General features: G+C 45.0%; 1 protein-coding gene across 10 annotated transcripts; it reads right to left on the minus strand.

The window, feature by feature from the left end:
• Nucleotides 1-83: 83 nt before the first annotated feature.
• Nucleotides 84-13,150, minus strand: inf2 (inverted formin 2). Of its 10 annotated transcripts, XM_056590068.1 has the most exons (23): nt 12,969-13,150; nt 9,511-9,933; nt 8,937-9,052; nt 8,471-8,630; nt 7,613-7,646; nt 7,345-7,486; nt 6,145-6,277; nt 5,311-5,952; nt 4,957-5,102; nt 4,783-4,844; nt 4,580-4,682; nt 4,401-4,486; nt 4,207-4,307; nt 3,906-3,976; nt 3,694-3,801; nt 3,533-3,603; nt 3,311-3,431; nt 3,015-3,179; nt 2,650-2,752; nt 2,297-2,533; nt 1,477-2,169; nt 1,164-1,217; nt 84-621 (listed from the first exon to the last, which is right to left on the minus strand). In XM_056590068.1, the coding sequence occupies exons 2-22, from the start codon at nt 9,905-9,907 to the stop codon at nt 1,165-1,167; spliced, it is 3,744 nt and encodes a 1,247-aa protein (XP_056446043.1). In that variant the 5' UTR covers nt 9,908-9,933; nt 12,969-13,150; the 3' UTR covers nt 84-621; nt 1,164. The 10 variants fall into 10 exon arrangements, 9 of the variants coding, with proteins under 9 accessions (XP_056446043.1, XP_056446044.1, XP_056446041.1 ...); XM_056590069.1 differs by lacking the exon at nt 1,164-1,217; XR_008895560.1 differs by having other exon boundaries at nt 576-621; nt 1,164-2,169.
• Nucleotides 13,151-13,740: the final 590 nt, after the last annotated feature.

Consider the following 13,740-nt stretch of genomic DNA (forward strand, 5'->3'; position numbering starts at 1 on the left):
GCACAGACCGGGGGCGCGTGCGGAGGCGCACAGACTTGTGTGCGCGTGCTAGGGCGCACACAAGTTGGCCCCAGGCTGTGAAAGATTACAGTATAGGACCCTAGGACCCATAGCATAGGCTATCCTGTTCCACATAGCTGTAGGTCAAAGCCAACAAGAAGAGGAACAAGATAATTTTTTCAAATAAGCTTTATTATCACGTTTTACAAATCTTAATATTCCACACATATTTGACGGAGCCCATATATTTTATTATTATGAAATTGCACAAGACGCACGTATTTCCAGAGTTAAGGATTTTTTCGTCTGAAAAAGATACAAAAAGAACAACGAAGGCTGATATGTCCTTTACATCGTACAATGCTTTAAAAAGCATAAGCGTTTTAATAAGTTAAATGTTTATTTATTTCCATACACAAACGCTTTTGGACATTAGTTTTAGGCTTAACAGCGCAGCCTTCCATTATATTTTATTTTATTTTTTCGTCACTCAAGGAGCATATCCATCCAACCAGGTGTAGGTCTCATTATCCAGGACACTGCAAAATATGTCGTTACAAAAATATTGTACACAAGCCTAGGTTCAACACCTCCTCTTTCCTCTCCTTTTCCGGAGCTCACCTGGGGAAGCAGAGATGACAATTAGTAGGAGGAATAGGCTGTGTGGATATCACAAAGAAGTACAGATCAACCATTCAAGTTGTAATGCAAATAGTTTAGATGTCAGAATGTATTTGATTAATCACCCCCCTCAAAGACAAGATGAACGCAAGGTGTGGCATGAAGAGAGTTGTCAAGGGTTTAGTGTTTAATTTGACAAATGAAAATTGTTAGGAGTCTTCTTTATTTCCCCCAAAAGCCTTAATGAAAGATTTTACAAACAGATATACCATAGGGATTGATTGGGGATAGACTATAAATACATATATGCATGTTCTCCTGCAGACCCAAAAGACATAGAAAATTCATGATAGACACACATTGACTCTGATGTTGGATCAGTGCTTGACAACTGCAGACTTTGCGAAATGGCAACGACAGAGAAAGAAATTAAATTGGACAAACACGAATACACCAGATTGAGTTGTTAATGTATTAAAGCGCTGACACCCATTGAGCGGATTAGGATGATTAGGTCCGTTAGTTTAATATTTACCACATACCTTACTGCAATACACAGCCTTTTTTATGTTTTGCATGTCCGTTTCCTTTGTTCCCTTTTGTTTTAGAGAATCAAGCGGAAATGACAAAACAAAAAGGGTTGCAATGTGATGATTTCAAATAAAAACAAAATTCTGTACAAATAAAATACAACACTATTATAATTAAGTAAATATCAACCCACACACAACCAGAAAACAAAAGTCGCACACAAAAAATAGAATACAAAATCCAAGATAAACAAGGTAAATAAGGATTTCCCGCTATCCACATAAACACTCAACAGGGCTTTATTCAAGTTACTGTGCTGGTTACCTTCATGGCTCTTCTTTTTGTTTCGCTTAAAGAGCTTCTGCTTTTTCTTTGAGTCGGTTTGGATGGGGACTCCAGCGGGATCTGGCAGGGCCCCAGAGAACGACGACAGAGCTTCAGTCCTCGGTCCATCAGGAACATCGTATCCCTGGATACTCTCGGAGACCGGCTCCGCCTGGCTTTCCGAGGTGGAATGTTTGCAATTACTTTTTTCCTTTTGACTTTGGTCTTCCATTGTGCTTTCCTCTCGTGCCCCCGTCTCCGTCCTGGCCTCCACCTGGGCCGAGACAGTAAAGCTAGAGGGGCCGGCAGCTGGTGTGGTCTGGGGGGGGGTGACGTCAGGATCGTTGGTCGTGCAGCCGTTCTGGGAGGTGCGATGCTGGGGCTCAGGTGCTGTAGTCCCGAGACGAGGGCTGCCGCTTGGGGACAACCCAGGCTCCCCCTTCTGCGAGGAGACCGGCCGCACCAGTAGGGCTGGGTCGGTTACCAGGGAGGCTCCATTCGGAGAAGTGCTGGAAGCCAGCCCTTGGGGAGAACTCAGTCTCGATGCTGGTTTGCCTTGAGGCCGGTTTGTGGAGCTGTTCGCTCCGTCTGCGGAGGTTTTTCCCTCCCTTGTCTGGTGGGGGCTGGAAGCGAGAGTGATGGCCCTTTCTGCCGCCGATGCTTTGCCTTCTTCTGCAGGTTGTACATTTGACCCTGAATGCAAGAGGGCCGAGTTATTTGGAGAGCACACAATGAAAAGATGCTGAAATACTTTGACCAAGCGATGGAGCAATCCCTTAGTGGGCTTGAGAAGAATGACGGCACAAGTGGGCGCGCTTACAGCTACATTGTGGTGGGAGGGGGTTGGGAGAGCAGACAGTACCAGCCCTGCGGATGGATGGAGACATCGGCCTCTTGTCCTTACCAGGTGGGCCGGACTCCCTACGCATTTCACTAGAGGGAAGGTTTTCCAAATCGCACCTGGGCGAGGTCTTCCTGAGGCTAAACCCTTGTCTGATGTCCGCCAGCAGGTGGTCAATAATGCAGCCATCATCCGGTGGGGGTAGGCCTCTCTTTACTGGGGACAGAGAGACGGAAGGGGGGAGGTTAAAACCTTTTCATGCACTCCATTGTTCCCAAACCGTTTAAGTTTGAGCAAAAACAAAGCAAAAGTGTGTTTTTGTCAGAACATACTTATTTTTCCATTCTGCCCCTTTTGCCTCTTGGATTCCTCCTCTGCCAGCTGCTTTTTGCGTTTCTCGGCCTTGGCCACCAGCTCCTTTCTGCTTTTGTTTTCCTGAGAACACAAACAGAGGAAAATAGATTCATATTTCACCATTAAGTAAAAAGGAGTTGGTAATTGTAGTGACGCACAGAAATATCAAATACTTCTCTCCGGTTCCAACTAACACCGCAAATAGACCAGTCAAAATAAAGCCAGGATAAACAGCAGATTTTATGTAGTCATACATTGAGAGGGCACACCATGTCTGGAAGCAGATGAAACCTTTCTTTGACAATGAGTCTGTAAACGAAAGTATCATGCTAAATGCTCCAACCTTCATGGCCCTGATAAATAGGCCGCGGAATGTCTTGATGGTTCCAAACAGGTCCTCCAGAGAGAGCTGGCTGCTGTCCTCACACAAGTACAGGGCCAGCTCACACTTCCTCTTGTCTATCTCATAGAACTGTTCCTCTAGAGTTTGGCATGCCTCCAGGCTCTCCTAGTGTGAAGACATGAAAAATAGATCAAACATGCAGGCACGAGTAAAGGTGCTGGACTCCTGTAGTTAAAAAAGAATGGGAAAGGTTTGTTTGATGTCATATTAAGCCTGAGCAGCTGAGTTCTACTGACCTCTATTATTTTGGTGTACTGCTGCTTCACGTCGTCGATGGAGTCTGACACTTTCTTGGACGTTTCCTTCAGTCGCTTCACCAAGGCACTGGTTTCTGCCTGGGTCGAGTCCATGTTGACCCTGAATGGGGAAAGTGACCATAGGAATGACCTTGTGTTTTTGCATAGAAAAAATAAGCGCAAGTAAAAAATGAATAACACAATGCGTTTTTTTTTCATTACCCAGCTGCTTTCTCACAGATCTCAATATCATCTGGCAAGGCCAAAAGGTCTGGGTGGTTAAGCTCTGCTTCCTTCAAAATAAGCCATATAACATTTAGATGAGTTTGAGACTCCCAACACATCATGATTCAAGAAGAGCTGTTGATCCATGAGACTTGTACCTCAAGGATATGATGAAGAAGTGTGATGCGGCTCTTGTTAGCTTTGGTTTCGGTTAGCTTCAGGAGAGAGCTGATCTTGAATCCCTCTGCGTTTCCTGTGTGGCTTCCCTGAAAGCGTGTTCAAAGTGGTGTTAGATTTGGAACCAGCAGTTCAAATCCAAATCCAAAAAAAAGGCGTGTTGAATAGAAGGGAGCAGGCTGTGAGTGCTTACATAGTTGAGGAAGTTCCCCACATTGAGGATGAGCCTGCAGAAACTGGGCATGCGAGTGCTTTCACGAAGAGCTGAGGAGATATTCATATTGTAAACAATTAGGCATTTTTCATTCTCTTATTAGTCAAGAACAGATGATGAATTGAGATGGCATCTTTTGAGACCAATACAAAACATTGGCCGGTCTAACTGTAGTAAGCAGCAGTATATTCAATTCTTGGAAGTATGACAGAGTGCACCACTAGAATATATGTTTACGCTGCAGAGAGAAGGTAAGAGAGAGAGAGTGCTGCCCTCTTACACTGGCAGGCATCCTCCACCAGCTTGGCCTTGGGTCTGAGCATGTCCAGAACAGAGGAGGTCTCCTCACACAGCAGCATACACTCAATCCTCAGCTGGTAGCTGAACACAAGCAAGGGCAATATGACTTCTCATTAAAAGCCATGGACATTTGCCTAGGTTAGGGGCTTCTGATCCATCAAAGCGATTATTTACCATGGAATGGCCATCAGTGAGGTGTAGAAACGATCCACATTTGCCAACTTGATCTTTTCTCCCTGGAAGGTCTTCAGGTTCTCGATCTAAATTCAGTGCAGAGCATGATTGTGGTTTTAGGTCTTTGATCAATTGATCATGGGATAACCATATACGATCATGTGCAGGCAGAAACTAACCTCATGCTTCTCAGGCAGCAGTTTCTTGAGCTGCTTCAACACCTCCACATCAAACTTGGTCCGGTCGCCCTTCTCAATCATGAGTGCAAAGTCCTCATTGGAGCTGGGTGAACAGAGGGGGCAGGAATATGGAGCACGGTTAAGTTGAACGGTAACTCATTACCAGTAGGACGCCAAAAAGGAAAACGCATCGCATCGCTCACCACTTGAATTGCTTGAGGAAAATGTTCAGATTCAGGTTTTTCTTTGGATCAATGAAGGTAACCTGCGGGGGAGACGGGAGGCGAAGGGCACGTTATTGATTATTCGGCAGGGCTAATTGGGCGCGTTTGTCCTGCGTCGGGGCCCCTGCGTGTCGAGTGTTTGGCTGAGCGCACCTCTTTAGGCTCCTTCTTGACAGGAGCAGCTGTCCCCTTGTCTTTGTGCTCGGCCACCGGGAGACAGAACAGCTGCTCGATACTGCTGTAGTCCGGCTCGCGAGGAGCATCGTCCGTCTGCGCCGACGCCCACATCGACTGACCATCTGCGTGTGAGAGTAGAGGATCACCTGAGCGGGCTGCGCTCATATCCGGACCAACCACAAACAACACGGATACGGCCATGTTGTTGTTCGGATACTATTCCGTGTCCATGTCGTTTGTGGGTTCACGATATTGGCGTGGCTCATTTTACGATATTAGCTCATATCCATTGGTTCTTTTTATAGATATCATATTCACGTTTTCCCTCACCAGTGACGGTGCGGAGCTTCTGCCAGTTGAGCTTCTTCATCCTCAGGGTGGGGAAGCGGCCCCCCTTGGATGAGGGGGCAGCGGCCGCTCCCAGGTTCAGGATGCAGGTAGCCACGATCCCGCCGGGGGGTGGGGGCGGCGGGGGGGGCATGCCGGGTAGGGCCGGTGGTGGTGGTGGTGGGGGTGGACCGATGCCACCTCCTGGTAGAGGAGGGGGAGGAGGAGGTGGTGGAGGAGGAGGTGCACCGGGGCCGGTGAAGCCTGGTAAGGGTGGAGGAGGCGGGGGTCCAGCCATCATACCTGGCAGTGGAGGAGGAGGAGGTGGAGGAGGAGGGGGGGGTGGAGGAGGATTCGTAAGTTGAGGGGGGCCCTGGTTTGCGCCAGGGGGCACACCGCCTCCCATAAATGGGGGCAGAGGTGGTGGTGGTGGTGGTGGTGGTGGTGGTGTAGCGAAGCAAGGGGGCAACTGGGCAGTTGTAGGTCTTTTAGGGAGACTTGCTTCGTCGCCGTCGGCCACGTGGGTCTGGACAGCCTTGTCCACCTTCCGGACCGGCGGGCTGTCCACCTCATTATGACCCACGCTGCTCCGGCCCTTAGAGAACACCAGCCGCCGCATGATCTTCTCACACGACTCCATCTGAGCTGCAGTACAACATGAGATTGACGTAGGATCACAGTCAATCAATGGATTCAAATCAACCATGCAATATTTACCCACTTTTATCCAAAGTGACTGACGGTGAGTTCAGACACAGTAAGGTAGGCGCGTCCTGCTTAAGGATGCCTACAAACAGGCTGTGGCTAAGGTAACATATACATGTGCTGTGGACTCACAGTCTTGGGCCAGCAGAATGGCTCGGTTGGTGAGGCTCTCCAAGGCCTGCCAGAGATCACATCTCTCAGGCTCCAGCAGCAACAAGGTCTGGAGGATGGACAGGAGTTGGAGCGATGCTGGGGAGCTGCTTACCTGGGGACACACACACACACACACACACACACACACACACACACACACACACACACACACACACACACACACACACACACACACACACACACACACACACACACACACACACACACACACACACACACACACACACACACACACACACAGAATTGTTTTCCCAGTTGAGATTTATTGAAATTTAAAAAAATATAAACTACAACATCAGGGTCTTTCCTCACCTGCTCTCCCCCGCTACCCCATAACGACCCCGTTCTTACTTTTACTTGACATCATTTAATTTCATTTTTTTACTTTGATTACATTCGATGATGACGCGAACAAGCACGCGCACACGCACGCGCTCCGTGTGCAGGGACACAGTCGCAGAAAATGTATGTTTAGTAGCCTACATGCGCTAAAAAAACCCCCGCAAAATATCATGCATAAAATGATCTTAAATTTATGTTGAACTTCACTTGAAATATACTTACATAACTTTAAGAACATAAACCGGAGAACTATGCGTCAAATGTCAACGCAAGTTTGACTCCAATCTCCTTACGACTCGCACGGAGGTTGAGTGACAGGTCTGCTGGCCCTCCCTCGCCCCTAATTACAATTGGACATGTGCCCATCTCCCACCCCTCAACGCTAACGTTATTGGGTCAAATCGATCAAATCCTAAAACTCTGCACTTGCCTTGAGTCTAAACCAAATTTGACTGGTTGGTTGAGAGCACTTGTCAATCAACGTTACCAAACTTAATTGGCCAAACCTGCTTATCCCACTTCCCACAACATGACATTTCTAATTTCTTCAGCTTTAATTGCGTTGCGAGTTACGAAGATGCAAAGGTAAAATGTATCGAAGTAAAAGAATACATTTTATTAAAGAAAAGTGGCGGAGGAAAAGTTAAAGTTGCTAGAAATGTAAATACTACGAAAAAACGACTTAAGTTCAGTAACGGAGTATTTCTACTTCGTAGCTATACACCACTGGCTCTTAATTCTTTGAATACATTTAAATGACAAAAACATTAGCAGAGCTCATGGGGTTCATTTTTATTTGCCTGGAGCTCAACACACCTTGTTGAAGAGGGTGGTGAAGACCTCCATGTGACTGCTCATGTCAATACCGCCGTACACCCGGAGCATCTCCTCCTCATCCTCCGCCATGGCCTCCTCGAACGCTTCACATTGAATGGTCAAGTCTTCGTCCTCCTCGTCCCTGGAATAACATTAATAAATCAGAATGATAATCGCACACAATCAAACACATAGTCTTACAGGCATCATGACAATCCCAAGCGTTGAGTGTTTGAGGTGGATTTAGGACAATTGATGAACGTCTCACCTCAATTTAGGTAGTAAATCTAGCAACTGTAGCCCTGCAAAACAACAATAACAGTTAACAGCGTTCAGTGAAATAAAGTTGTTTTGTACTTAAAAATACTCACTTAGTGACAGCAGTGTTATAGACATGTTGGCATCCATAGGATGGCACAGGTGTGCAATTACAAAGTAGGCGTGGCTTTACAATCACTCAAGTGGGAGAGGGCGTTTTAATGACTCAAATGACATCAGCATCTTGATTATGGTCAGATCTATTCACTTAGGATATGAAATTATTCAGACAAAATACTAGTACATAAGTATTGTTTTATATTATGAGGACCAATACTAAATTAAATAACCAGCGTTTGTTCTCAGTCAACATAATTATTAACAGGGCAACTGGTTACTTAGTATTTGCAACTTGGCAAATATCATGTGGGTTGAGTTAAGCTATTCACATCAAAGTCACTTCATATAGATTTAGAGTATAGCTACCTTTCTGTCAAATGATAAATACTTAGAGGTGCTGAAGATTTGAGAATTGTAACAACAAATAGTAGCTCTTAAATCGTACCTATAAAACCTTTAAATGTTGTTAATTATTTAAGCACTTTGGGATTTAACGAGGCGGAAGCCTTCATGTGTAATGAACTTGAGAATGAGGTTGTCAGTCTATTCTGGGACAGACCCATTGATGGAGATCTGTGTGGTGCACCTCTTGCTGATGGCCCATTTTCCTCCCCCTGTATTTCCATTTCCTTTCCCCCCCCGAGGACTCAACTGCACTCAACAGTCCAACACAACAGCGTGAATCTGCTTCTGATCCGAGCCCCTCGATTCCTGCGATAAATGGCAGAAACCCGGACGCTAAACATACCGATAAACTCCTTCCTCATCTTATCTCGCTGTCTGAGGTCCTCCGCCCCGAAGATGGTGGCGTTGATGACGCTGAGCAAGGTCACCATGTAGGGCACGTTGTCTGTGGCCAGCAGTTCGTTCATGATGACACTGAGCCGATACTGCTGGGTCTTCACACCCTGAAGGGCAAGGGGGAAGTGCTTTAGGCAATTGGCTCATACCGGGCATCTGGGAAGGGGGGTGATTTAGCGACGATGACATCACTACCATATGGTTATCACCATCAGATGTCATAATTTAGCCACATGCTTTTGTGTAATTTGAGGTAAAATCTGCTATGATGAAACATGGAAATACGTATATAATAATAAAAATACAATACATTCAATATACAACACTAAACAACAGTACAATATGATTACATCATAAAAAAAATTCTTGCTACATGCTATGGCACTAGTGTTGTCCCATAGAACAGCACTTACCTTGTAGTGGTCGAGGGCGTCCAACGCCAGGCGGTATCCATCTGAGGAGAACATACTGAGGGCGGCAAGTAGCTCAAACACCTGCTTCTTCACCATGATGTTGGACGTGTCCAGCGCTGCAGAAACAACCACGTAAACATCCCCGTAAGCAAGGGTTTTTCTATTTTTTAAGACTTGTGAAGACATCACATCTTAGACTGTCCCCCTGAGTATATATATATATATATACTTGAAAATGGGAATAATTAGTTATAATATTTAAACAACTGCCCAATTTTATTTAGACATTTTTTGTTATATTGTAACTGTACAGAGTAAATAACATGTTTACCTTTCTCTTATCGAAAACATTGGTGCCAATTGTCCGACCATTTCTTTTACTCAATGATGAATTTAAATTGGTTATATGTACAGTAGTATGTATGTGTTATGGAGCTAAAATGAAAACAATGTTTCAAGGAGTTAAAATGAAAACAATATTTTATGGAGTTTAAATGAAAACAATGTTTTAAGGAGTTTAAATGAAAACAACTCTGGTTGTCAGTCAGCGCAGATGGATGCCAATCGGCCCCACCTTGGGACAGCTTGCGTATGTAGCCCTCGTTCTCCACAATGAAGTGGATCCCCGCCGAGGAGTTCATCACCGCCCGCACGCAGCTGACGCAGGTGAGCTGCAGGAGGGCGTCGGCGATGCGCGAGCAGCCCCGCCCCGACAGCCGGTCCAGGGCCTCCAGCAGCAGGTCGAGGCCGCTGAGCTCCAGGAACTGCACCATCCACGCCTGGTCGCTGCCCTCCAGCCGGCGCCTCAGCCCAGAGTAGTTGACCACGGTGGGCACCTGCAGCAGCCGGATGCACAGCTCCGGGTCGGCGCTCTCCAGGTTGGCCTCGGGCGGGGGGTCTGAGTCCTGGGAGGAGCCCAGGCGGCCCCTGACCGCCAGCCACTTCTTCTGCACCTCTGACGACTCTGTCATGGCGGCTGGGAGCTAACGCTGGCCAACTGAAACAAAGTAAGTCGTTAGATTGTAAATCAGGAATTTTGTTTTCTGTACAAGTACACACACACACACACACACACACACACACACACACACACACACACACACACACACACACACACACACACACACACACACACACACACACACACACACACACACACACACACACACACACTTTCACACACACTTGTGTGTTTGGCTTGTATTTGGCCTTGATAGATTAGGGATTCTTCTTAATTTACAGCGGCTCTGCCGGAAAAGCATGCTTTTCCCGTTGATAGATAATATTTTTGTTCTGAACCACCAGGAACACAATCGCGACCAGAGGAAGCAGACAACAAAATAACTAACCTCTATCAGAGGAAAACAGAATAGGGAACGATTGCGCTGCACTTTGTGCATTTATGTCAGCAGTCCCGTCAGTGGCAATCATCCAACGTAATCCCTTCCTCAAAGGAAGTAACCCCTCTGTCCGCTCACCACACCCGACACACAGCAAACAATGTCCAATCGGTGATGGTACTGAGAATAAACATCTTTAACTACTATTTTCCCTGTTGATTAATCATATAGGTCATAATGGCTCACCCCCATCTTTAGTTACCAGACACAGACTCTAAACTAAGTGATGCCCTGCATTTATTTGTTAAAGACAAGGTATTTATTTTCACATCCGGAACAGAGACAAGCAACTACATATTTGCATTCATGAAACCATGACATTTATTTTCTATTCATATATTCCATCTATAGTTTCAGCAACACAGGGAACAAACTAAAACTTAGGTTTTATAGTCATTTTAAATTCCCCATTCCACGCTGATGACAGGAGCTTGCTAAATAAACAGGAAAGTCACTGAACATACCTAGCATTGTTGCATAACAGTACACTCCGGACGCCATGTATCGCTGTATCCACCCACACAGCTTGGCTCAACCCTCTACTGCACAAAGTAAACTTGAAAAAAATGAAATAATAGAAGATGATCAAATAATCGAAAAAAAACCTTCTGCCAGACACTGGGACCAAACTCTTCCTCCGACACGGACTGTGTAACCGCGACCAATGTGACTCATCCTACTGGCTTCTTGTGTTTGTCTTATGGGCTGTATGCTTGGCAGGGCTCAGCAGGTGTTGGATGAGCATCCTAAACAAACCACAGAGGGTCCGTCCCTGGAAACACAGCGGCCTGGACTTTCTCACTCCATCCCTGGTGGCCTCAGCCCAGTTATACATGGAGCTAGCTGTCAATTATTGTTTTATAAAAGCTTCTGTGCTGGCTTTATATCCAGAGCTGTATCTTGTAGCATAAACCACAGGTGCAATAAGAATAATTCAGGGGGAAAACATGGCTTCTAGATAACACACATTAAAAAGAAGAGACACTTGTGGACTGTCAAACTTATTAGATTCTCATTTGTTCGTGTTGTCTCTTTTCCTGACTCGGTCAGGGCAAGCTTTTGTCAGATTCAGCTGCAGGCGACAGTGCTTTGCTCGTCTCCTGCTGGCACCATGAGAGTGTTACCGTGGCAGCAAACAAGCGCACAATGGCCTTTTTACAATAGCTTTCTAAAGACAGTGCTTCAAAGAACTCAATCCCCACCAAAGGGGGATGGAATACGCCCTGTGTCTGTTAGTGCCTCCAGTTCAGAGCCTTACAGAGGCCTTCCCCAAGAAACACCATTTGACTCAGAAATATTTTGTCTTAATGACCTTTAATGTTCAAAAATGCTGAAGCCATTCTTAGGTTCACTCGAGGACATGAGTGAATCATCTGTTCCCTGATTCCCAAACACTGAAATTGCTGCAGCACTGGTAAACCATGTGATTGCATAATAATGGCAATGTATTGGTCTTCTTTTTGTTTGGAAAGCAGAAGTTTCTAGTTGAACAATTCATATTGCTACAGGAAGGAAAGGTCTTTCCTTGGACAGGAAATACCACCTTAGGTACACAGCTGAAGAAGAGAACCATGCGTTGCTTTTATTAAATGTAACTTATTATTTCTACTGCTGCAGTTTGTTCATCAAATGCTTTGTAAAACAGGTAAAACATATCGATATAGTATGATATTCAAATATCTTTCCCTAATTAATCACTTGCTTGAGATGACTGGCTTGGTCTAAAGATAGCGTGCATGGACATTCACCCACTCAGTCCATTTTGAGAGCTGCTAACCTATTTAGCTGTGTACTTTGGCAGCAATGCTTTCTGTTTGGAATAACAAAGCTTATGTATATAGAAAGAAAAACAACTGGGATCAGTAACAACCAAATAACCTGTACATAATCAAACAGAAAGAAAAATATAGAAAAAAATTCGATCAAAGATCATTGGAAAAACAAACTCCAACTCCAAAAGTTAATTAAATAATGACTGCACAAATGTTTTCCTTTCTCTGGAATGCAAAATTCCCATTTTCCACAGGGTACTGGACAAAGGCAGGAACGAAAATATACTAAACTTTTGGTTAGCGTTCTGAAAAGCGGATTTACTTATTACAACCAGATTGATGCAGCGCTCTACTTGATGATTAGAATACACCTATTGTCGAAGCCTACAAGTAAATGGAGCCAACATCTAGCCTACTTATTTTTTTGTCTCATGTTGTCGTCTATCCTTTGATGAGTTCCAACACATTCAGAAAGCCTCCTACCACCGACATTAAATGCTGTTAGAGCGACTGCTGTCTATTTCGTTCAGTCGAGACATATCTGTATCAAATCTATGTGTCCAATTGTAAAGTGATGAAAACCGCATGAATCCTTCGCATGAATCAAATTCAATGAATAATTGACATTTTCTTGTAATAGGAAGAGATGGTTATCCAACGGTTCTAGCTGGTCAGTTGCACGGATATATTCAAGCAGGCTACAAAAAGACACAAAAACAGCGAACAGGCTCAGTCTCTTACTTGCGTTCCTATTTCCGCACGTAGGCGAAAATAACGGGACTGCTCCGTATAAATAGATCACATACGACGAGGAAGAAGAACGCTGATCAACTGAAAAAACGACCATCACATCTGCTCACCTGACCCGTTAGTCCATGGAAAAAAGGAGGACAGTCGCGGTGCTGTTTTAGGTTCACATTGATGGATTTTCACTGTTCACTGTCCATCTCCTGCTGCCACATCCACATCCTGCAGGAAAAACAAACCCAGTGGTATGCGGTGCGCCCCTGCTCAAACGCGCTCCTGCGATGCATGCACATGTGCGACGCGGAGAAGAAAAAAAACAGCGAGCACCACTGGAACGCCCACCACACGCCTCGCATCTCAGCTGCTGGACGAAACCAGTAGGCAGACTGGGAGACAAACTGTCGCTAGTGATGTGGTGGTGTGTGGTGTAGGTGTTAATGGTTGGCTCTACCGAGGTGTGCTGTAAGAACACCTCCTGAAATACGATGGGGAATGTTGAGTTAATTTGGCTTTATGGAAATGGATTCAACAATTGCTCAGTCTATACTTTAGACCGACTGCTATATGTACTGAGATATTTGTTTGTTAGAGATGAAGGTCATACCGAACTACCAGCCTATAATAATTAGGCCTACTTGTCCAAAACAAGGCTAATTGCTTTAAAGTTGAAGAAAACCGATGATAGATTGAGATAGGCTATTACACTGGAACAATACAAATTAATACAGGCTATTATTGTAATATGATTTAGGTTTATATTTGGTCTATGCAATACGCATACAATTAGCTTACTTATTGATTGGGGGGCATGTATACAATAACAATGATGTATTCTATAAAAAATGATTATGGTTGTATGCCAGTGTTAATTCAGGCATGACATTT

Source organism: Gadus chalcogrammus, chromosome 5 (assembly GCF_026213295.1).
Source record: "Gadus chalcogrammus isolate NIFS_2021 chromosome 5, NIFS_Gcha_1.0, whole genome shotgun sequence".
In the NCBI taxonomy this organism is placed as follows: Eukaryota; Metazoa; Chordata; class Actinopteri; order Gadiformes; family Gadidae; genus Gadus; species Gadus chalcogrammus.